The sequence below is a fragment of the Trachurus trachurus genome (assembly GCF_905171665.1).
Source record: "Trachurus trachurus genome assembly, chromosome: 7".
Lineage (NCBI taxonomy): Eukaryota > Metazoa > Chordata > Actinopteri > Carangiformes > Carangidae > Trachurus > Trachurus trachurus.
This window is the reverse complement of record NC_139901.1, coordinates 24,189,264-24,214,623: the sequence shown is the minus strand read 5'-3', so window position 1 is coordinate 24,214,623 and position 25,360 is coordinate 24,189,264. Positions and strand designations below refer to the sequence as shown.

Genomic DNA, 25,360 nt, shown 5'->3' with positions numbered 1-25,360 from the left:
GTGCAAGGTTACAGTAGAGCACTGTGGAGTGGTACCACATGATGGCGGCTAACTAGTTAGTCTTCAGTGGCTTCCCGGGAGGCTTTTCAAACATTGAACTCTGCAAATCAACAATGGACACAGCATGTGACTCATTTAGCATAATAAGATGTACCAAATGTGAATGCAGGCAGACAAGAAAGAGGAGATTAAACCTAACATTGCCCTGACTGATGCTCATAAGCAAGGACGTTCAGAAAGGTACGTACCAGTATGTAGTTTTTTTTTAAAAAGTCATCTATATAATTTACTGATTGCTCACTCAGTGCTTTGAATCTTCTTTAAAAGATGGATTTCCCTCCTCGGCCAGAACTATTTGATTTCCATGGAGTCTCAATGACTCACTACTTCACAGACAACTGGGAGAATGTCCAAAACTTCCAGGCCAGGCCAGACGATATACTTATCGCAACATATCCCAAAGCAGGTGAGTCTGTAGAACATAAACAGAGTGTGTGTTACAGGATTGATTAGCACACAGCGTAAACAATGTGACTATATGTAGATATAAGGAGGAGGGCAGACACCAGTGGTTAGCTTTAGAAATGGCTGATCGATTTAATTTTGAAATGATTCAATGATTTCTGGCAACATGCATTTCCGTGGACCAGATGGTTTTGAGGAGCTGGTGGATCAAGTCCTTCTGACCTCAATTTGTTTTGATACCACATGTTTTACCCGGTTCCACTGTGTCCACCGCTCCTTTACCACGTTGAGGGAGGTTTGTTTTGCCACTCAGTCTGAATGAAAGGGGCGTGTCCTAGGGCAACGTGACATAAATGCATATGTTATTGCTTCAGCCTACACCTTTTGGTTGCACGTATTACTGACCAATCTATGCATTTTGTCAGTCTCTTTTTTTTTAATTGACCAAATGAATTAATAAACTAAAACTAAAAACTGTTTTGCTTCACACTGTTGAATCGATTGATGACGATGTTGAAGGGTTTTCATTAACTCGTTTATTTTGCGCTGTCATTCTTTGAGGAAACACCTGGGTCTCCTACATCCTTGACCTGCTGTATTTTGATCAGACATCTCCAGAGTGTTGGAAATCTCTCCCCATTCCTGAAAAAGTGCCTGTATTGGAGGTCAACCTCCCTTCTCTGCAGCCTGGTTAAGTCACATTGAGCAAATCCATATCAAGTTCAACTAATATGAAAAAAATGAATGTGTCGTATTGATCACGTTTGAGCATTCACACACATGTAAACTTTTCTGATAATGTGCAGGATCTCCAACCATACACAAAGGAACAGACCTGGCAGACAATCTCCTCACATCTCCTCGACTCATTAAGACTCATCTTCAGATTCAGATTCAGATTCAGATTCAGATTCAGATTCAGATTCAGATTCAGCTTTATTTGTCCTTTGCAAGGAAACTTGTTTTCACCCCCGTACGCAACACACAACCTCAAGATACATAAATACATACATTACATTACCCACCCATACACATTAAACAGGAACACACATTTAGCGACGCAATCTATTTAGTTCTGATCTTCCAATCCAATTTGTGCCCAAATCTTTTTGGGAGCAAAACCTCAGGGTACAGTAGCTTTTTGTTATTTCCATTGTCTCAAGATCAAAAGAAACTTGAGATATTTGATGATATGAATATACTGCAATTAATAATCAATACAACATAATGCAATCTGTGGCATTCTGCTCTATCAACAGTTTTAACTTAGTTGATAATTAAAACCATTTCTGATGGTGTTAAACACAGATTTTATACATTATAACAAAATTTTACCCTAATGGGGCCCTGTCTTTTGGACTGGAATACTCTCTTTGTCCAGTTTAATGTGTCTGAATATGTGACTAGGTACAACGTGCTACTACGTTTTTGGAAGTGGCACCCTCCTACTCCACCTCAACCACAGGTTCAGTGGAATCCCAATCCTCCCAGTCAACTAGCCTTCAGCCTGCTAGCTGCCATCCAGTTTTCCAGTCAACGCAAAGTCCTCAGGCTTCTTTGCACATTGGCCTAAGACCTGTCATATTCAGACCTGGATTACCCTGAGTTTTCTGTCTCCTTCCTTGCCTTCTTGAACTCACCCAGCTTTTACTGGGAGGTAGGGTTGGAACCCCTAAAAGAAACAATGAGCCTAAGCCCTTAAGGTTAGGCTCAACAACAATGGCAGCTTTCTTAACTGGAAAATATTGCAAATGGCGCAGCTGCTTTTGGTTTCCGAGGGCAATCCTCTTGGAACTGTGCAACAGGAGTGAGAGCGGGTTTTCCTAATGTAATCCGAGCTATCGACTGCACACGTTGCTATAAAAGCGCCATCACAGGATGAGTTTGTGTTAACAGGAAGCATTTTCATTCGATCAATGTACAGATCATATGTGATGCACCACCTCGGCCCCTGGTTTCTATTCTGCCTCCTTGTCATTCTTTCCGGCACCAGTCTGACCAACTCCTGCTGTGACCACAGCCTCCTACTCTGTCTCCTGAGGGGCAATACCTGTGGTTCTAGTGTCCTGCCATCCTATATGGACACTCTACATAGAAAAATAAACAGTGAGTTTAGACGGGTACTGTACATACTATATTTCACCCATGCTTGTTTATTTTTCTTGTTGTGTAGATTGTCTATGTGGCCCGCAATGGAAAGGACAGCGTGGTGTCTTTCTTTCACTTTGAGCGGATGACCATGGTCTGCCCAGAGCCTGGACATTGGAGCAGTTACCTCCAGAGATTCATGGAAGGAAAGAGTACTGGAACAATAATAATCAAGTTAAAATCTAAATTTGAAGTTTCACATAACATGTTCCTGTGATGAGCATTTGAACACCAGTACTGAACATAAGCCTGTTCACAATCATAAAGGTGTTTGTACATGCACAGATTTCACTCATGCTCCTCAACTTAGTTTATTTTTTGTTTTTCTCCAGTGGTGTTTGGATCCTGGTATGACCATGTGAACAGCTGGTGGGAGAAGAAACAGACTTATTCAAACCTCCATTACATGTTCTTCGAAGATCTTGTTGAGGTAATGTTGTTTGCTTATGTGGGTTTTCAGTGCATGTGTTTGTGTGATTGTGAAGTCTCTGCTTTTGCTGGTAGTAAAGTCTGACCAGAACCTGACCATTGTGTTTCCAGGATCCTGGACGGGAACTAGACAAACTCTGCTGCTTCCTTGGTTTGTCTCGTTCAGCTGAGGAGAAGGAACGACTTTTAGACAGAGTGCACTTTGATAATATGAAAAAAGACAAGTTGGTCAACCATTCAACATTTCCAGCAATTGGACTTCATAAGAAAAGGTATAGTGGAAATTAATATACAATACATATGACAGGTAAAACAAAACCAATGCTGCAGTTTAATGTAAAGACTCCAACCTGACTGACTCTCTGTGCTTTTTCAGGGAAGGTTGGTGACTGGAAGAACCATTTCACTGTGACCCAGAGCGAAGAGTTTGATGATGACTACAAGAAAAAGATGAAGAATGCCATACTGAAGTTTCGTACTGAAATCTAAAGGCCCGGTGCAACTGTACAAAATAAAATCCTATCATTGATAGGCCTAGGTGATGAAATAAAAAAGAAAGAAAGTGACAAATACAATGTTCAATGATTTTTTTTATGCAAGTGTATTGAATATCAATGCCTGGTGAAAGAAAATCCTCTCTTGCCCAGTAACCCATTTGGATAAAAGATGTGGCAACTGCTGGAAATGTCACCGTAGTTAACCCATAATTACCGTTCCGCTGCCTGTAAAGTGTAGTGGGCTTTGTTCCTTGGAAACTTACTGTATGGTTAGTTTCGACATAACTAACACGGTAATAAGCACTTCCACTGTAATAGTCTTGCCTAGTAACCCATTTGGATGAAATGTGTAAATATTTTCTAAATGCTGAACAAAGACAAGCTAGGTTCCATGAAATGTCACTGTCATTACAACATGAACTCTTTTTAGGAGAAGCCATTTCAATTATGATGGAGGAGATAATTACCTTCATTTGATATCAAGTGTACAATATTCCTGCAATAATATCCACCTTTTTCCTAACTTCATAGGAGAAAGGCTAAATAGATTCTGAATGGAATGTTGTCCTGTTGATTCTCAAAACTCATATTCACATGTTCCCATGAAGAGTTAAGCAATGTTACCCTTTAACGTCATTTTAGCACGACAGTGATGTGGTCAGGACTGGGCGCTTGCCAAATTCACATTTATAGGATTTCTAGAATTAAATCAACATATTTTATTATGCTGTAAAGTCCCCTGTTTTAGCCAAGAGGGTATTCCCTTTGGTGTGAGAAACACTATTGTGACCGCGGTATATGGTAAATATAATATAAATATAAAAGAAAAAAATCAGCATCTTTGTTATAACTTTGGCGAAAAATAAGCATTTAAAACCCAAGACAAATTATGAGAAATTTCTCATTTGGGAGGGAGTGGGAGACTAAGCAATTTAAATCTGCCTAATTTTCAATGGTTTCCAATGGGAGTTAACCCTTGTTTGTCCAACCTAGCAACAGTGACTGTGGAGGGCGAGACTTGACAAAGGGTGAATTGATAACATTACTCTGTCATTTCTGTGAAATAACAAATGTGCCTTGCCGAGACCAAGGCTTCACTGTGTGTGGCTGTCCAAGGGAGACTGGAGCTGGGCACAATAAAAAAAAATGTCTCTTTCACTTGCTCTCACTCTCATTCTCGCAACATACTAGACTGGGATTGGTACCCCAAGGCTCCCTAGGTCCACCATACTATTATCTTCCATTACACTTCAGAAAATTCTTAATAATAATGACACTAAAGACAGTTCATTGTGACCACAGCATACTTTTCACATAAGGGAGAAATGCTTAAGGATGTCCACATAGCTGGAGGGGGAGTGACAGTGCCAGGTGTAATTGACAGAATGACAAAATAAACAGAACTGAAACAACCGTGAGAACATGTTACCTTTGGTACACAGTTCTTGGAGGTTTTCTAGTAGCCTATGTACCAAGACAGAAGTGTCACAAATTAAATGTTCAAAAATAATCAAATATAATCAGTCCCCAACTGTCATTCAGCAAGGGGTAACTGAGAATATCCCACAAGTCCAAACTAATCTTTTAACAACCTATGTGCAACTATGTTGCACAGAGGTAATAAAGCTTTTTCAAGATTTTGAGATGTGTCTCTGGGCTGGTTCCTGACATAAATGCTCAATAAGGTTGTTTAAAGATAGGGTTGGAGATCCTGAAAAAAGGGTTCTAGCAGGCCATATTTTAAAAATACACAAAGTCAAAAGTCCAAGTCCCTTTCCTCAGACTTCTCTCGAAGCGCAGGAACATGCAATGCTTATTCAGCATTGGTTTCACATCAAGGTGAAGCTGTGAAGGTATCGCCCTAGCGGTGTGACCCATTGTAATCCTGATGTGAGCTAACCCTAACCCTAACCCTATGGAAATATGGGAAAAGGGTCCGGGAATAATGAAAATACTCACACTGTTGATCAGTGATTTGAATAAATTGCCTAAATGATTGTCTCCAGGGAAGGTTGGTGACTGAAAGAACCACATCATTGTCATGCAGAACAAGCAGTTTGATGAAGACTGCAGGCAGAAAATGAGGAACTCCACATTAAGGTTTTATTGAAGTTTAGATGTCAGACGCGTCAGGTATTACACTCTAAAGGATAAAGATCATGATGAGTCAGTGCAGGCGGTTTCCCTGCAGACAATGCTTCTTTATTCTCAAAATGTCATATAAATTCACCCCATCATGAAATAGCCTATAGTCATAAAGCTTGTTTACCTTTGACACATGATCTTCACACTTCTACTGTATCATCTGTATTGAATCATCTTCATACAGGTTCATGCCCACAGCTCTTCAGTGCTCACAGTTATTCAAATACAAAAGCTGAAATTATCATACTCATCTTTTATCAATTACAGATTGGCATCACTTTGTTGTCTCAATAGCACGTGACTCATTTAGCATAATAGGATGTACCAAACGTGAATGCAGGCCGATAAGAAGGAGAGCTATAAATTGAACATAACACTGTCCTGACTGATGCTCATAAGAGAGGACGTTCAGAAAGGTATGTTGAGGTATGTATTCAGACTGTTTTCAAAGTCATCTATGTAATGTACTGATTGATTACACAAACTTACTTTCTTTCCTTTTTTTCATTGTAAGATGGATTTCCCTCCTCGGCCAGAACTATTTGATTTCCATGGAGTCCCGATGATTCACTACTTCACAGACAACTGGGAGAATGTTCAAAACTTCCAGGCCAAGCCAGACGATATACTTCTCTCAACATATCCCAAAGCAGGTGAGTCTGTAAACATAAACGCTGTGTGTTTTGCTTCACTGTTGAATAGAATGGTGATGGTGGTAAAGAGTTTATTATTTCAGTTCTTTTGCTCTGTCATTTTTTTTTGAGGAAACACCTGGCTCTCCTACATCCTTGACTTGCTGCATTTTGATCAGACATCTCCAGAGTGTCAGAAATCTCTTCCTGTTTATGTAAGAGTGCCTCTATTGGAAGGTGCCTTCCCTTTTCTGAAGCCAGGTGAATCACATTCAGCAAACCCATACTCAATTATCTTGATGTAGGAAAAAAATCAAATTAATTTTTTAAAAGTTCTGTTAAAAAAAAAAATGAAGGCAAAGTTGAACTGTGTTGTACTGATCACATTGAAGCATTCATGTGCATGTAAACCCTTCTCATAATGTGCAGGATCTTCAACCATTGACAAGGGAACAGACCTAGTGGACAATCAACTCACATCTCCTCGACTCATGAAGACTCATCTTCCAATCCAATTGGTGCCAAAATCTTTTTGGGAGCAAAACTGCAGGGTACAGTATCTTTTTTTTTTTTTCCTTTTTTTTCTATTTGATGAACACACTGTAATCAACAATCAATTCAACATAATGCAATCTGTGAGAATCTGCTTTACTGATTTACAGTCATAAATAACCAAATAATCTTTTTGTGTTAAAACACAAAAAGTGTACATATAAACAAATGTTTACCCTGAATGGATTCTTTTGGACTGTGTTCCTATTTTTTATTCAATTTAATGTGTTTAATTATGTGACTGAGTGCACATTTAGAAGTGCATGCTCCAGCCAAGCCCTGTTGTTCTTGATTTTGTCACCTCAACCACCTGTTCAGTTGAGCCCCAATCCTCCCAGTCAGCAAGCCCTCAGCCTGCTTTACCATCCTATTTCCCAATGAACTGGAAGTCCCCAGGCCTCTTTGCAAATTGGCCAAACCCATATTCAGACTCGGATTACGCTGAGTTGTCTGTCTCCTTTCCTGTCTTTTTGAACTCACTGGTTGGAGCCTCTAGAAAGAAACAATGGTCACAGAGTCTCTGACTCCCCAATGAGCCTCAGCCCAAGTTCCAGGCCTACAACAGAGGAGTCATGTCAGTGTGTCAGCCAATATTATATGGTTTCTCTTGGCTGCTTCCTGCTCCTTATCTTCTGTCAATGGTCCAACTGCCTCCTTGTCATTCTTCTCAGCACCAGTCGCACAAACTCCTGCTGTGACCACAGCCTCCAACTCTATCTCCAGAGGGGCAATACCTGTAATGCTGGCCTCCTGCCAACCCTCCAGAGGAACTCTCTGCATAAAGAACATAAAGAGACTTTAGAATGATACTGAAGATACTGTATTTCAGTCGTGATTTTCAAGTAATGCATGTTTTCTTGTTGTGTAGATTGTCTATTTGGCCCGCAACGCAAAGGACAGCGTGGTGTCTTTTTTCCACTTCCAGCGGATGAGCAAGGTCGCCCCAGAGCCTGGAGACTGGAACAGCTACATCCAGAGATTCATGGCGGGACAGAGTATGTAAAGGAAACACAATAACCAAGTTAAAATCTAAATCTAGGTTTCATTAGACATGTTCCTGTGACCAACGAGCACTTGAACACTAGCACTGACTGAAATTGAGCCTGTTCACAATAATAAAGGTGTCTGAATGAGATGCACAGATTATGTCACTCTCCTCACTTCAGTTTATCATTGTGTTGCTCCAGTGGGATATGGATCCTGGTATGAGCATGTGAACAGCTGGTGGGAGAAGAAACAGACTTATTCAAACCTCCATTTCATGTTCTTCGAAGATCTTGTTGAGGTAATGTTGTTTGTTGTTGTTTTCAGTGCATGTGTTTGTGTGATTGTGAAGTCTCTGCTCTTGTTGATAAAGTCTGACCACAACCTGACCATTGTGTTTCCAGGATCCTAGACGGGAACTAGACAAACTCTGCTGCTTTCTTGGTTTGTCTCGTTCAGCTGAGGAGAAGGAACTACTTTTAGACAGAGTGCACTTTGATAGTATGAAAAAAGACAAGTTGGTCAACTATTCGATATATGAAGGAATGGATCTCAAAGTTGCTTCCTTCATAAGAAAAGGTACAGTGAGTATTGATATACAATACAATGTGACAGGTTAAACAAAACCAATGCTCCAGTTTAATGTAAAAAAAAAAAAAAAAAAAAAAAAAAAAAAACTCCAACCTGACTGGCTCTTTGTGCTTCTTCAGGGAAGGTTGGTGACTGGAAGAACCATTTCACTGTGGCCCAGAGTGAAGCGTTTGATGAAGACTACAAGAAAAAGATGAAGAATCCCACACTGAAGTTTCGTACTGAAATTTAAAGGCCTGGTGCAACTGTTCAAAATAAAATCCTTTCACTGATTGACCCAGGTGATGAAATAGAAAATATCAGATATTGTCTCATCAGTGATTATTCAAGTTTATTGAATGTCAAAGCCCCTGATGATTTACTTTAAACATTTTTGTTCTATATTATTGTGTTCTATATTATACTTGTCATTAGTTTGTCTCTCTAAATTAAGACTGAAAACAAAAAACAGTCCACTCATATTTTCCTTCTTTTCTTTTAATTACTTGTGCAGGATAGGGTTTGTTGGGTTAATTGAATTGTTGAATCTCTGCTAATAATGGACTGAAATGTAAAACAAAAAAATTGTTAACTCTCTGTCGCCAGACTGTTTGAATAAAGTGTTTAACATTAACTGATGTGGGAGTCAGAGTGGTGACAGAGACAGGGAAAAATGCCTAAGGATGTCCATATAGCTCAATGGAAAGTGTCAGTACGAGGGGACAGAAAGACAAAATAAACAGAGCTGCGACATAAAACCTTGGTACACAGTTCTCAAGTGAGTTAAGCTAATGCTCTGTTTGTTCCTATAACAGATGTTGTATATCGATGGCTGGAGGTGAGTTTGGCAGCATAACATCCAACAGCTTTTATCATGTCAGACTTTAGAGTGCAAGCATACAGGTTTTGTACATACTGTACACTGTACCAGGACAGAAGCATAACTTTTTTTTTTCAAAATAATCAAATATAATCAATCGTCAACTGTCCTTCAGCAAGAAAGTAACTGAGAATATCCCACAAGGCCAAACTACTCTTTTTACAACTTATAAATTCTTGTTGCACAGAGATAATAAAGCTTTTTCAAGATTTTAGAAAGACAACTATGTGTCTTTTAATCAGTGTACCCAAGAATGACATTGACTCTTTATTGTGTGCAGTACAACAGGCGAGAGATTGACTGACTGTGCTCCTTCCTCTATTTGACTCCTTCAGCTGAAGAGAAAGAGTCGTAACTGGTTTGACAATGTGAAACAAAACAAAATGACCAACTATTCCATTGTCAACATCATTGATCACAAGGTACAATGGAAATATGGCAAAGAAGTCTGAGAAGAATAAGATTACTCACACTGTTGATCACTGATTTGATTAAATGGCCTAAATGTTTGTCTCCAGTAAAGGTTGGTGAAGACTACATGCAGAAAATGAAGAACTCAATGTTAAAGTTTCATACTGAAGATCAGAGTCCAGACCAGTCAGATATTACACTGTAAGGAACAACGATCATGTTGAGTCAGTGCAGTAAATTTCTCCTCATGGTGAAATCATCACAATGATTTGATGATCATGTATTTGACCCATGTTGAATCTCCTTTTTCTGTTTGTGGAAATTAATCAGGCGTAAGTCCACTGACTTTATTCAGGTTTGTGTTATAAGTAATACCTGCAATTAAAAACAGTCTAATGTCACTTTTTAGGTGACCATCGATTGATCTTCAGTCTAAATCTTTAAATACCTTTATTTAAATGTTCCCTCAGTTTATACTCAATTTATGCTCCTTCAACCACTATATTTATGCCAACAATTAGCGCTTGAGATGACTTTGTTGTCTCAAGAACACGTGAATCAGTTAGCATAATGGGATGAACCACAGGTGAATGAAGGCAGACGTGAAGGAGGGCTATAAATTGAACAACACTGCTCGTACTGACACTCATACGTGAGGACATTCAGAAAGGTATATTGAGGTATGTATTCAGATTGGTATCAAAGTCATATACAGTACTGTATGTAATGTAGGGACTGATTACACAAACTGATATTATGTTTTAAATCTTTATTTCCTTTTCTTTTTTTTTCTAAAGATGGAATTACCTCCTCGGCCAGAATTATTTGATTTCCATGGAGTCCAAATGACTCACTTCTTCACAGACAACTGGGAGAATGTTAAAAACTTCGAGGCCAGGCCAGACGATATACTTCTTGCAACATATCCCAAAGCAGGTGAGTTTATATATATTTTTTAAATGTTACCTTTATTTTACCAGGTTATCCCTTGAGATAATATCTTTTTTGCGAGTCTGTAAACATGAAGAGAGTGTGTTTTGCTTTATATTGAATAGATGGTGTTGAAGGGTTTTGATTATCTAATTTCTTTTGCTCTGTCATTCTTTCAGGAACCACCTGGGTCTCCTACATGCTTGACCTGCTGTACTTTGAGCAGACATCTCCAGAATGGCGGAAAGCTCTTGCTATTTATGAAAGAGTGCCTGTATTGGAATCCGCCTTCCCTTCTCCGCAGCCAGGTGATTCACATTCAACGAATACATATTCATATGTTAATAAAAGAAAAAAAATGATCAATTTAATTGAAAAAAATGAAATGTCTATGAAAAAATAATGTAAAGTTGTACTGTGTTGTACTAAACGCGTTGGAGCATTCACAGGAATGTAAACTTTTCTCGTAATGTGCAGGATCTTCAACCTTAATCAAAGGAACAGACCTGGTGAACAATCAACTCACATCACCTCGATTCTTTAGGACTCATCTTCCAATCCAGTTTATGCCAAAATCTTTTTGGGAGAAAAACTGCAAGGTACAGTGGCTTTTTGTTATCTCCATTGTCCTAAGTTCACAAGAAATCAAGACACAGTCTTTAATGATATAAACAAACTCAATAATAAATACTGCAATTTGTTTTTAAATGATCAAATAATATAGCTAATCTGATTTGATCTGATGATGTACTGCTGGTACTGTATTTCATTTATGCTCTTCAAATAATGCGTGTTTTCTTGTTGTGTAGATTGTCTATGTTGCCCGCAATGCAAAGGACAGTTTGGTGTCTGCTCTCCATTTTCACCGTATGTCCATGATCTGTGCAGAGCCTAGTGAGTGGAGCACTTACGTCCAGAGATTCAAGGATGGAAAGGGTAAAAACAATAACCAAGTTACAATCTAAATTTTGAGTTTTATTTGACATGTTCCTATGCCCAACAAGCACAAGAACAGTAGCAGTGACTGCCATGAGCTTGTTCACAATCATAAAGGTGTTTGTAAGATATGCACAGCTTTCACCAAAGCTCTTTGATTCAGTTTATATGGCTCTTACAATTGTGTTGCTCCAGTTGAGTTTGGATCCTGGTATGACCATGTGAACGGCTGGTGGGAGAAGAAACAGACTTATTCAAACCTCCATTTCATGTTCTTCGAAGATCTTGTTGAGGTAATGTTGCTTATGTGGGTTTTCGGTGCATGTGTTTGTGTGATTGTGAAGTCTCTGTTCTTGTTGGTAGTAAAGTCTGACCACAACCTGACCATTGTGTTTCCAGGATCCTGGACGGGAACTAGACAAACTCTGCAGCTTCCTTGGTTTGTCTCCTTCAGCTGAGAAGAAGGAACGACTTTTAGAGAGAGTGCACTTTGATAATATGAAAAACAACAAGGTGGTCAACTTTTCCACATTTCCAGCAATGGATCTCAAGGTTTCTCCCTTCATAAGAAAAGGTACAGTGAATATTGATACACAATACATGTGACAGGTAAAACAAAACCAATTGTCCAGTTTAATGTAAAAAGACTCCAACCTGACTGACTCTCTGTGCTTCTTCAGGGAAGGTTGGTGACTGGAAGAACCATTTCACTGTGGCCCAGAGCGAAGAGTTTGATGAAGACTACAAGAAAAAGATGAAGAATCCCACACTGAAGTTTCGTACTGAAATATAAAGGCCCAGCGCAGTTGTACAAAATAAAATCCCTTAACGGGTAAACCTAAGTGATGTTACAGTATATAATTTTATCAGTCTAAATTAAGAATGAAAACAAACAATCCACTCACCTTTTCCTTTTTTTAGGAATTTGTCACAAGATCAAACGTCTCTCAGTCATCTGTTTCTTACATTCATACTGTGCACATTGTTTTTAAATAGACATCACTGCAAGACTGAGGTTTTTATATAATCTCATCAGAAAGCTTTAATTATCAAGGTGCATGAGCAAAATCATCATGTCAATCAATAAGTGCATAGTTGAAATGCAGGTTTGCCTGTCACTGTTTTTATCTGTCCCTCGTTGCTGTTTCAGGAAACCCAAAAAATATTGAATGATGGAGGCTAAAGAGATAAATAGATGCTACAGCTACATTGAAGAATTGGAAGGTAGTTACAACCGGGTGAAACCATAAGAAGGATTCACAGAGAGCTTTTGTCTTTTCTGCCAGACTGCTCCCTCAATAAAGAATTCTACACCTCTACACCCTCATGTTTTTGTTTATTTATTGATTAATTGGTGCCATACACACACACACACACACACACACACACACATCCTTGTAATGCTATCTTTGTGAGGACACTCATTGACAGAATGTATTCCCTAGCCCCTTACCCTGACCTTAACCATCCAAAACAAATGCCTAACCTTAACCATTACTCTTAACCTAACTTAAACCTAATTATAACCTAAAGTCTTAACCCAAGTCTTAACCCTCAAACAGCCCTTGGAAAAAGTGAGGACCGGTCAAAATGTCCTCACTTCCCAAATATGTCCTCACTCAGCTGGTTAAAAACTCCGGTCCTCACAACATAGTATGTTCAAAAACACACACACACACACACACACGGGTAACTTTATGTGGTGACAGTTAGGATATTTACAGTCTTTTTTTTTTTTTTTGATTGCATAAACACTCAAATCAAAAGTATTTCACGATTATCAAAACCTTATACTCAAGGAGCAACACACTGGTCCAGATTTGAACCACTAAGCACAATGTCAGCCTCACACTTTTTGCAAAACAATACACAGTGAATTGCAAAACACTGAACCTACTTGTATACATTAGGCACAAAGGTACGTATAAAACATGATGTCACGTCCTTGCAATCCAAAAACAATGTTGGATTACCCCATCTAGCCAAATGGTTAAACACAACCAACATGTAAATACATTATTGCTTAATTTTAGACACACCAATCAGGTTTAAGCACTATAAAAATGCAACAGGTGAGTTCACCAATCTTCAACCAAAATGGAAGGAGTCAGAAGAAGAAGAGTTAAGGGTGAGAGGGGAAATCCACAGAGGAGGAGAAGGAGGTAGAGGAAGAGGTGGAGGTGCATGCTGAAAGAGGAAGAGGCTCTGGGTCAGGTACTCGTCATTCAGGTCATGGACGAGGCCTGTGACCAAATCCATGCCTCACTTGCCTCAGCTATAAAGATGGATTCGACATTCAAGACGGTTCTTCTTGCGTTGTCGATACCACCTGTGATGCTGTTGAAGATTACTAACACTGATTTGATTAAACGGCCTAAATGATTGTCTCCAGGTGTGACAGTTGAGGTTCCTGTCACAAGCCTCCAATTGATCATGTGCCCTGGCTACTTGGCCAAGGGGATGTCCCTGACTGGCAAGCGCGCATGACTCTTACCCGGGAGGTGTGGGTTCAATCCCCGCCCGGCCCTTGCCCTTGCCACATTCTGGCGTTGTTGGCAGGATCCATGTGGCACTAGGGGTGGGTCCATGGATTCCTAATGTGTGGCAGCCTGCTTGTGAAAAGAGGGGGAGAGATGTGACAGTTGAGGTTCCTGTGACTATGCCTCCAATTGATCATGTGCCCTGGCTACTTGGCCAAGCGGATGTCCCTTTGGGTGACTGGCAAGCGCGCATGACTCTTACCCGGGACGTGTGGGTTCAATCCCCGCCTGGGCCCTCTTCACCTTGCCACACAGGGAAGGTTGGTGACTGAAAGAACCATTTCACTGTGACGCAAAATGAACAATTTGATGAAGAGACAGAAAAGGAAGATTAAAGTTCCGTACTGAAGTTTAGAGGTCAGACCAGTCAGGTACACGATAAGGGATCATGTTGAGTCAGTGCAGGATATTTCTCCTCATGGTGAAATCATCACAATGATTTGATGATCATGTATTTGACCCATGTTGAATCTCCTATTTCTGTTTGTGGAAATTAATCAGTAAGTCCCTTGACTTGTTGTATTACTGTATTCCCAAGTGTCATATAAGTTTATCCCATCATGAAATAGCGTCATAAAACTTGTTCACCTTTGTCCTACGATTCCTTACACTCCTACTGTATCATCTGAATCATCTTCATGAATCATAAACAGGTTAATCCACACAGCTCACAGCTTCAGGTTATATTTTTTAGTGAAATGTTGATCTTTGCTAAAAAAGAACCTGGGATCACTTTGTTGTCTCAAGATCATGTTACAAAGTTAGCATAATGAGATGAACCCCCAGGTGAATGCAAACAGACAAGAAGGGTTATGAACTGAACATAACACTGCCCTGACTGACGCTCAAGAGAAAGGACGTTCCGAAAGGTATATTGAGGTATGTATTCAGATTGTTCTCAAAGTCATCTATGTAATGTGCGGACTGATTACACAAACTGGTTTTATGTTTTGAATCTTTCCTTCCCTTTTTATTCTTTTAAAGATGGATTTCCCTCCTCGCCCAGAACTATTTGATTTCCATGGAGTCCCAATGACTCACTACTTCACAGACAACTGGGAGAATATTCAAAACTTCCAGGCCAGGCCAGACGATATACTTCTTGCAACATACCCCAAAGCAGGTGAGTCTGTTGTGTTTTCCTTCACACAGTTGAATAGATTGATGATGGTATTGAAGGGTTTTGATGAGCTAATTTATTTTGCTCTGTCATTCTTTGAGGAAGTACCTGGGTCTCCTACATTCTTGACCTGCTGCATTTTGATCAAACATCTCCAGAGTGTCGGAAATCTCTTCCAGTTTATGTAAGAGTACCTTCACTGGAAACCACCTTCCGTTCTTTGCAGCCAGGTGAGTCACAGTCAGCAAATCCATACTGAATGATCTTAATATAGGGGAAAAAAGGAATTGAATTTGAAAAACAAGATTTAGAAAAAAAATAATGTAAAATTGTACTGTGTTGTACTGATCACATTGGAGCACTCACAGGAATGTAAACTTTTCTCATAATGTGCAGGATGCTCAACCATACACAAAGGAACAGACATGGTGAACAATCAACTCACATCTCCTCGACTCATCAGGACTCATCTTCCAATCCAGTTTGTGCCAAAATCATTTTGGGAGCAAAACTGCAGGGTACAGTATAGCTTTATTTGATTTCCAATATCTCAAGATCACAAGAAACTGAGATATTTGAAGACATGAACACAGTGCAATATGTGGGAATATGCTCTACTGATTTATAATTTGAACTTGTTGTAAATTGATAATCAAATAATCTAGCTAACAATTAGGTAATCTGATGGTGTTAAAACCCAGATTGTTAACACATTAGAGGACAATTCCGGGCAAATTCAACTCGGGGTTGTATTTTCCTAACATTTTGCGTCTAAAAGAAGGAATCTGAAGATTTTCAGTTTAATTGCTCCTGTTTTGCAGTAGTTGTGTCTGTCCCCGCATCGCCACAGCAGCGATGACTGGGAGCAGATGGAAGTTGCTGCTTAGGCTGTTACATCCCTCAAAGCTGCAAATTTTTTTCCACAGGCAGCGTCAGGTGGCTACTCAAACATGCGCCGAGAAGTTTTTTTTACTTGAAGCAAGTCAAGAGTTGATATTCCTGTGTTTATGACACAAACGGGAGCTTCGGACTGCACGTGAACACACCGAGCACATCAACTTGGGTCTCACGTGAGACTCCGCGAGACTTTGAATTAGATCTAGTTTTACATATATGTCGGCTTGCTTGAAGTAAATAAACTTCTCGTGCATGTTTGAGTAACCATGACGCTGTCTGTGGGAAAGAATTGTATACAATACATGTATCGTTACACCCCTACAAGCTATAACTTGCATTTATTTGTCTCTTTTGTGAAATAGCCTGTCCCATACAGCGGCAAACAGCTGAGCCTAAATTAGCAGACTGCCCACCTGCTTAAAGGGATAGTACAACATTTTGGCAAATTGGCTTATTGCCATAATCCCTATAGGGTTGTTACCTTTAATTGTGGGTGCAAGCTATTTTTAGACCGCCCAAGCCGAGCCGCGAGCTGCTCAGAGCTACGCTACAGAGGATAATGGGATTTCTTGGTTTAATCAAACTCATCAAATACCAAAACAAAATCCAACAACTCCAAAATGCTCTGGTGGACAAGTTGTGACCTGCACATTCACCACACTGAGATAATAACGGGATGTTACAAGACAGAGTTGTTTTCGAGGTAAATTCATGCAAAACCGCAAAATCTGCCTATTTTTCACTGAGCACCTGACCCCCAAAATGTCTGTGCACGAGCACGCCACTGACTAATCTGTACACCTAAAAACCATTAACTTACATTGCCCACATGAAGCACATGTTCACTGTGTAAACAATGCGTCAGAGCGCTCTGTCTTCCTATAGGTCAACATCGAGGTTCAAGGAGATGTCAGACTAGGCGGAGGCGGACAGCAAAACTGCTGTTTGTCAATTATGTTACACTACACTACACGTCTGTTCGTCGTTCCTGACGCTCATAATCAGGCCCAATGCTGGGAATTTATTGGCCATGACAAAATCGTGTGAAATCGGCCTGGAATTATGTAGTCTGATCCTGCCTTAAGCCCCAAGTTCCTAGCCACCAGCCCAGACCTAGGCCCTATAAGCCCCAGGTCTCCAGCTTTGAACCCAAGACTATAGCCTACCGCCCACTACCCAGTGAATTCCAAGCCTCTGCCATCCAGTGATCATGACCCTATGTTAACTATCATGGCCTCAGCTGTCCCAACGTCAGGGGCAATAATTCAAATTCTATTCTATTCTATTCCTCCAACTCCATCCCCAGAGGAATAATACCTGTGATGATGCTGGCCTTCTTCCACCCCTCCAGAGGAACTCTCTACAATGAATATAACAAGAATTTAGAACAATACTCTAGAGACTGTTTCAGTCAAGCTCTGAAAATATTGTTTATGTTTTCTTGTTGTGTAGATTGTCTATGTGGCCCGCAATGGAAAGGACAGCGCGGTGTCTTTCTTCCACTTAGAGCAGATGACCATGATCCACCCAGAGCCTGGAGACTGGAACAGCTACCTCCAGAGGTTCATGGAAGGAAAGAGTATGTATAGGAAACGCAATAACCAAGTAAAAATCTAAATTTGGAGTTTCACATGACATGTTCCTGTGAGCACCGAGCATTTGTCCTGACTGAGCATGAGTCTGTTCACAACAATAAAGGTGTTTGTATGAGATGCACAGATTTTGCTCATGCTCCTCCATTTGTTCATTGTTATTTTTCTCCAGTGGTGTTTGGATCCTGGTATGACCATGTGAACGGCTGGTGGGAGAAGAAACAGACTTATCCAAACCTCCATTACATGTTCTTTGAAGATCTTGTTGAGGTAATGTTGTTTGCTTATGTGGGTTTTCAGTGCATGTGTTTGTGTGATTGTGAAGTCTCTGCTCTTGTTGGTAGTAAAGTCTGACCACAACCATATTGTGTTTCCAGGATCCTGGACGGGAACTAGACAAACTCTGTTGCTTCCTTGGTTTGTCTCCTTCAGCTGAGGAGAAGGAACGACTTTTAGAGAGAGTGCACTTTGATAGTATGAAAAAAGACAATGTGGTCAACTTTTCGACATTTAAAGGAATGGATCTCAAAGTTTCTCCCTTTATAAGAAAAGGTACAGTGAATATTGATATACAATACATATGACAGGTTAAACAAAACCAATTCTTGTAAAGACTCCAACCTGATTGACTCTCTGTGCTTCTTCAGGGAAGGTTGGTGACTGGAAGAACCATTTCACTGTGGCCCAGAGCGAAGAGTTTGATGAAGACTACAAGAAAAAGATGAAGAATCCCACACTGAAGTTTCGTACTGAAATATAAAGGCCCATTGCAACGGTACAAAATAAAACCCTTTAACTGATAGGTCTAGGTGATGACGAAAAACAAACAAAAAAACAAGATTATTTTGAAGTGACAAATGCATTGTCTAATCAGTTCCGATTATACAAGTTTAATGAATGTCAAAGCCTAGTCACTGACGTTTAAACATTTAAGTCTGTCATGTCGTCAGACTGTGTGGGAAAGGAGGTGAAAAACGATGACCCGGAGTGCTAGCAGGCAGCAGCCATTTATTCAGCGTGCAGGCAGGTGGAAATCAACATAAAAGCACCCCTCACTGACCTGAGGAGGAAACCCAGTGACACTCTTTACTACATACTTCTAGCGCCCTCTAAGGGACACAGTGTGCAACACCTGGAACAGCAGGGCGCTGTGTAATGTGACACAACTTTTAACATTTGCTGTGCTTTTCTCTTACAGTAAACACCACAAAGTCCTTTTTGCTTTTTGCGTTCTATATGTTATATCATCAGTTTGTTAGTCAGCCATCTCTTTCTGACTTTAATACTGTACACATTGATATGTTATAGGGTGACCAGGTGTCCTGCTTTGTGCAGGACTGCACAGCAATTTAAAAAAAATGTACAGTTAAGTGCAGGTCAGCCTGTCACTCTCTGTCCCTCCTGCTGTTTTTGAAAACCCAACAAATCTTTAATAACGGAGTATATAGCGAAATGAAATAGATGCTACAGCTACACTGAAGAAGGAGATGGTCATTATAGCTGGGTGAAATCAGGAGAAGGATTCACAAAGAGTTTTTGTCTTTTCTGCCAGACTGCTCCCTCAATAAAAAATTGAACACCTCTACACACTCATAATTATGTTTATATATCGATTAATTAGTGTCACGGGGCTCTGGTCAGTGCCCATAGTGAAGACACACACAGAGGTAATTTTATGTGATAATTTGGTGTGTGGTTTGATAGTAAAACTTAAATTAAAGCAGAAGTAAGCGATCCGGTCGTTTTGGCTAACTTCCTTAGTTAGCAGCCCCCGCCCTCGTCATGGATCTATTGGTCCTCGTCCCTACGTCACCACATTCACGTGCATCCCTTGGCTGCACACACAGCCCTTCATGCCGTTCTCTCTCCTCATTGGATAAAGTTTGTAGGATACAAGGAAGTATACAAGACGTTTTCTCCTCGGCTTACAGCAGAGCAGAGTGACTGACAGACCCGTGTTTCAGACCAAACACTCTATGTAAGTGATTGCCGTCGGAAGATATAACTATTTAAGACTTATATTAACACAAATATTCCGCTTACTTCTGCTTTAACTTTGAGCAGCACACCACAAAGCTGGTACAGTTGTGTTTTTATCATTTTAGAATCAGCAAAAATTAGGCCAATTTTAACTTTTAAAGATACTGACACCTTTTTACATGCTTTCATTTCATCACACCTGGATTAATGCAACAGTCTTTTAGCCTGTTGTGACTTTTGTTTTGTAAACCACTTCGTTTTGAAAAGTGCTCTCTGAGTTAAAATATTTAAGTTGTAAGTCTGAGTTTCTCTAAACTGATTCTTACTAAAATCATCATGAACACCTCTGAGGACAGGCTGACACACAGGTGTTTTAAATGTGATTATTAGTAAAATCTGGGATGTTTGTGGTGTTTATCACCTACTTTACCGTCGAAGACCATAATGATTTGTGTTTCTGTTCTCCCGTTCTCATTTCCCTGTTAAACTCTAAACAGGGCCACACTGTTTCCTTCTTCCTTCACTCTCTGCTCTGGCGTGGGGTTATTCCCCAACTGATAACATTACTGTGTTATTTCTGTGTAATAACAAATGTGTGACTGAGGCCTGGCACAATAATAAAAATGTCTTCTTCATCTTCTTCTTACTCTCACTCACTTTGTGTGGTCCACCACACAATTATCTATTCATTATGAGAAAATCTCCTACTCAGTGCCATTACCCACTGAGCTATTCACCTGCATGTGCTGAGCCCATACTACCGGTATTATGCTTCCAGATGAAACTTACTAATCATAAAAATAGACAGAATACTGTACATTGTGATTGGGTCGTTGTGCTGGCCTGTTCACTCTATATGTTTTCTTTCTTACAAAATCTTGCTTTGTCTATCTGATTCCATGTGTAACTTTGCCTTGCGCCAAACCTGTGATGCAGAACAAGGTCAGTCATAACTGAAATGTTCAGCTACTGATTACAGCAAATGCTTTAAACATATTTTCATTATAAAAAATAAGCTCTTCTATTGCAGATCCTGTTGAGCCAGCCAATATAATAACCATGAGTGGGATCCAAACCATTAGTGTCCCAATCCAAAGTCAATGGAATTACACACTGACCTATCCAGCTGCATGTGTTGCTTAGGGACTCTTTTGACTCTCCACACACATCTACACTTTTTTTTTTTTACTGTGTAATGCAGTCTTTCATTTGGAGGATGAAAACACCAATAGTATGACTGCAGTCGGTGAGGTTATTTAAAAAAAACTCATGGAAATCTATCAACATTTTAATTTAAACTACCTCTCATTGGCAATGGTTTTCCCACATAAAAATTGCCCTTGTCCCGCATTTGTTTTGGGATCTGGTCACCTTGCATCTATTTCATGTAGCCTACATGTCAAGGAGGAATCATGATGTAGTCAGTCACCACCTGGACTGATTAAAGCAAGCTGTCAGAGTATGAAACAACAAGGATGATTTTAATGCAGACTACAATTTAGGAATATGAATAAAAACATGCTCCTTTAACTGATGGAACATTTTATGGGAGGTATTCATGACTATACGTTATGGTGGAAATTTTAAAAAATCATTATGCAAAATATCAAAATCATGCAAGGCTAAGAAGCTATAACATATTTTCCCAATGATCACCTATGGGTTAGAAATATGGGGGAAAGCATATAAAAGCCATACACATTCAGTTTTTTTTTTTTTTTTAAAGGAGCATTATCGCAAATCCAAATTCTTAATTCGGCCACTAGATGGAGCCAGGCGGAGCTTATCAGATATAAACAAGTGGGCAGCTGTCAGAGAGAGAGAGCAGCCTCGTTTAGTCCTCCCCTTCTCCCCCTCCTCCTCCCTCCTCCCCCCTCCCCCCTCCTCCCTCCTCCTCCCTCACCAGGCTGAATGAACGTGCAATCGCGGGAAAAAGAAAACTCGCTAGTGGAAGCGGCAGCTCTACGTCGCGCACAACCACAACAACGACAACAACAGCAACTGCAACTTCCTCCTCCTTAATAACGCTGAGAGGACAGCTGAAGAAAGACACGGGACGTGGAGACAAAGTGTTCTACCGAGCGATTCAGTGACTGTAAGCAGCCTGACACTGCTACATTACAATTTACTGTTGCATTTTTCCGGTTCGGAGGTCGGATTTGCGAGTTCCGAGTGCAATTGAACGCAGCAAGCGCCGGGCCGGCTTGGATCATAACAAAGACAAATTCTGCATTTGCCCCACGGACACTATACTGTTGGCGATTTTTTTTGTAAATTTAGTTATGGCTCCCCCCGACCCATCTTTTGCATATTTCAGCTTATTTTATGCTATTACTGCTGTATTTGCGATAATGCTCCTTTAACCACTGTATTTATGGTACAATTTGTATTGCAAATTGTTTTGCTTTTATTCAGGACAAATTGTTGTATTATTCTCAAAATGTCATATAAATGCACCCCATAAGGAAATCGTCGATGTGAAAAAAAAGCCATTAACTTGCACATGCACGTTTGTCCTGTGATTACTTACATTCCTACTGTATCATCTGGACTGAATGTTCTTCATGAATATGCAGGATCATACACACAGTTCTTTTCCACAGCTATTACAAGAGTTCAGTTTTCTTGAGGTAAATGCTTATCTTTAACCAAGAAGAACTTGGGATCACTTTGTTGTCTCAAGCTCATGTGACCTAGTCAGCATATATGAACAACAGATGGATGCAGGCAGACAAAAAAGAAGGCTTGTAAATGAACCATAACACTGCGCTGACTGAGGCTCATAAGAGAGGACTTCAGAAATCTGACCAAGGTATGTTGAGGTTTATCTTCAGAAATGATAAGCTGTGAAGTCATTTATGAAATGTACCGATTGATCACTCAGCACAAACTGATAATAGTTTTGAATCTTTCTTTTCTTTTAAAGATGGATTTCCCTCCTCGCCCAGAACTATTTGATTTCCATGGAGTCCCAATGACTCACTACTTCACAGACAACTGGGAGAATATTCAAAACTTCCAGGCCAGGCCAGACGATATACTTCTTGCAACATACCCCAAAGCAGGTGAGTCTGTTGTGTTTTCCTTCACACAGTTGAATAGATTGATGATGGTATTGAAGGGTTTTGATGAGCTAATTTATTTTTGCTCTGTCATTCTTTGAGGAAGTACCTGGGTCTCCTACATTCTTGACCTGCTGCATTTTGATCAGACATCTCCAGAGTGTCGGAAATCTCTTCCGGTTTATGTAAGAGTACCTTCACTGGAAACCACCTTCCGTTCTTTGAAGCCAGGTGAGTCACAGTCAGCAAATCCATACTGAATGATCTTAATATATATAGGGAAAAAAGGAATTGAATTTGAAAAACAAAATTTAGAGAAACAATTATGTCAAATTGTACTGTGTTGTACTGATCACATTGGACCATTGACAGGAATGTAAACTTTTCTCATAATGTGCAGGATCCTCAACCATACACAAAGGAACAGACATGGTGAACAATCAACTCACATCTCCTCGACTCATCAGGACTCATCTTCCAATCCAGTTTGTGCCAAAATCATTTTGGGAGCAAAACTGCAGGGTACAGTAGCCTATAGCTTTATTTAATTTCCAATATCTCAAGATCACAAGAAACTGAGATATTTGAAGACATGAACACAGTGCAATATGTGGGAATCTGCTCTACTGATTTATAATTTGAATTTGTTGTAAATTGATAATCAAATAATCTAGCTAACCATTAGGTAATCTGATGGTGTTAAAACCCAGATTGTTAAAGCAGAACTATGCAAGTCGGCTGGAAATAGCTCGCTCCTTCGCTGGTTTCTCTTTTTTTCCCTCTCCGGAGCTCCCCCACAGTTCTGGGAGGCACATGTCACTGTCGTAAAAAAAAACAAAAAAAAAACCACCACCTCCTCCACCCCCTCCACCCCCTACATGTGCTTGTGTTTACATTGGAAGCTGCTGGAGGTAGAGAGCAGTGTTTGCTAAGCCCTGCTAACACGGAGCTAACGCTAACACGGCGCTAACGCCCCAAGTTCCTAGCCACCAGCCCAGACCTATAGGCCCTATAAGCCCCAGGTCTCCAGCTTTGAACCCAAGACTATAGCCTATCGCCCACTACCCAGTGAATTCCAAGCCTCTGCCATCCAGTGATCATGACCCTATGTTAACTATCATGGCCTCACCTGTCCCAACGTCATTCAAATTCTATTATATTCTATTCCTCCAACTCCATCCCCAGAGGGATAATACCTGTGATGATGCTGGCCTTCTTCCACCCCTCCAGAGGAACTCTACAATGAATATAACAAGAATTTAGAACAATACTCTAGAGACTGTTTCAGTCAAGCTCTGAAAATATTGTTTCTTGTTGTGTAGATTGTCTATGTGGCCCGCAATGGAAAGGACAGCGTGGTGTCTTTTTTCCACTTCCAGCGGATGACCATGATCCACCCAGAGCCTGGAGACTGGAACAGCTACCTCCAGAGGTTCATGGAAGGAAAGAGTATGTATAACACAATAACCAATTAAAAATCTAAAGTTTCACTTGACATGTTCCTGTGAGCACCGAGCATTTGTACTGACTGAGCAAGAGTCTGTTCACAACAATAAAGGTGTTTGTATGAGATGCACAGATTTTGCTCATCATTCGTTCATTGTTATTTTTCGCTAGTGGTGTTTGGATCCTGGTATGACCATGTGAACGGCTGGTGGGAGAAGAAACAGACTTATTCAAACCTCCATTACATGTTCTTCGAAGATCTTGTTGAGGTAATGTTGTTTGCTTATGTGGGTTTTCAGTGCATGTGTTTGTGTGATTGTGAAGTCTCTGCTCTTATTGGTTGTAAAGTCTGACCACAACCATATTGTGTTTCCAGGATCCTGGACGGGAACTAGACAAACTCTGTTGCTTCCTTGGTTTGTCTCGTTCAGCTGAGGAGAAGGAGCGACTTTTAGACAGAGTGTACTTTGATAATATGAAAAAAGACAAGTTGGTCAACCATTCAACATTTCCAGGAATGGATCTCAAAGTTTCTCCCTTTATAAGAAAAGGTACAGTGAATATTGATACACAAAACATGTGACAGGTAAAACAAAACCAATTCTCCAGTTGAATATAAAGACTCCAACCTGACTGGTTTCTCTGTGCCTTTTCAGGGAAGGTTGGTGACTGGAAGAACCATTTCACTGTGGCCCAGAGTGAAGAGTTTGATGAAGACTACGAGAGAAAGATGAAGAATCCCACACTGAAGTTTCGTACTGAACTCTAAAGGCCTGGTGCAACTGTACAAAATAAAACCCTTTTAACACTTTGTTTTGGTGTGAGGTGCAGAATTTTGGCCATAGAGAGACAAATTGCTTTTGAGTTTTTTTTAAATGTGTATATATAAATCAATCTCTCTCTCGCTCTCTAATTCAAATTTGCTTTATTGGCATGAATGTTACGATAACTATGTTGCCAAAGCATCAAATACAACTAACAGAATCAAATATATGCAAATAAAATAAAAATAAAAAGTATATATCCATTTATATGCCCTATGTGTGTGTGTGTGTGTGTGTGTGTGTGTGTGTGTGTGTGTGTGTGTGTGCGCGCGCGCGCGCGGTCTCTCTCTTTTACATAGGGTTATACATAGATTGGGTGT

At 40.1% G+C, this 25,360-nt stretch overlaps 3 protein-coding genes and 1 pseudogene across 4 annotated transcripts; all 4 read left to right on the top strand.

Annotated features, from left to right (window-relative positions):
• Positions 1 to 91: 91 nt before the first annotated feature.
• On the top strand, positions 92 to 8,675 carry LOC310988127 (cytosolic sulfotransferase 1-like; annotated as a pseudogene). The gene is made up of 14 exons (XR_014596491.1): positions 92 to 240; positions 328 to 466; positions 1,027 to 1,155; positions 1,272 to 1,349; positions 1,550 to 1,593; positions 2,639 to 2,765; positions 2,946 to 3,043; positions 3,154 to 3,314; positions 3,419 to 3,517; positions 6,746 to 6,867; positions 7,737 to 7,863; positions 8,056 to 8,153; positions 8,257 to 8,431; positions 8,563 to 8,675. The product of XR_014596491.1 is annotated as a cytosolic sulfotransferase 1-like (transcript).
• Positions 8,676 to 10,558: 1,883 nt separating this feature from the next.
• LOC310988126 (cytosolic sulfotransferase 1-like) lies at positions 10,559 to 12,372 on the top strand (the record flags this gene model as incomplete). The annotated part of the gene is made up of 7 exons (XM_083974639.1): positions 10,559 to 10,649; positions 10,823 to 10,951; positions 11,121 to 11,242; positions 11,453 to 11,579; positions 11,775 to 11,872; positions 11,979 to 12,158; positions 12,265 to 12,372. 7 exons carry the CDS (start codon positions 10,559 to 10,561, stop codon positions 12,370 to 12,372), a joined length of 855 nt encoding a protein of 284 aa, XP_083830765.1.
• Positions 12,373 to 15,103: 2,731 nt separating this feature from the next.
• On the top strand, positions 15,104 to 18,488 carry LOC310988125 (cytosolic sulfotransferase 1-like; the record flags this gene model as incomplete). Its single annotated transcript, XM_083974638.1, has 7 exons — positions 15,104 to 15,242; positions 15,341 to 15,469; positions 15,636 to 15,757; positions 17,589 to 17,715; positions 17,901 to 17,998; positions 18,106 to 18,280; positions 18,376 to 18,488. 7 exons carry the CDS (start codon positions 15,104 to 15,106, stop codon positions 18,486 to 18,488), a joined length of 903 nt encoding a protein of 300 aa, XP_083830764.1.
• Positions 18,489 to 22,634: 4,146 nt separating this feature from the next.
• Positions 22,635 to 24,985, top strand: LOC310988123 (cytosolic sulfotransferase 1-like; the record flags this gene model as incomplete). The annotated part of the gene is made up of 7 exons (XM_083974636.1): positions 22,635 to 22,773; positions 22,873 to 23,001; positions 23,171 to 23,292; positions 24,093 to 24,219; positions 24,388 to 24,485; positions 24,593 to 24,767; positions 24,873 to 24,985. 7 exons carry the CDS (start codon positions 22,635 to 22,637, stop codon positions 24,983 to 24,985), a joined length of 903 nt encoding a protein of 300 aa, XP_083830762.1.
• Between the last annotated feature and the right edge of the window lie 375 nt (positions 24,986 to 25,360).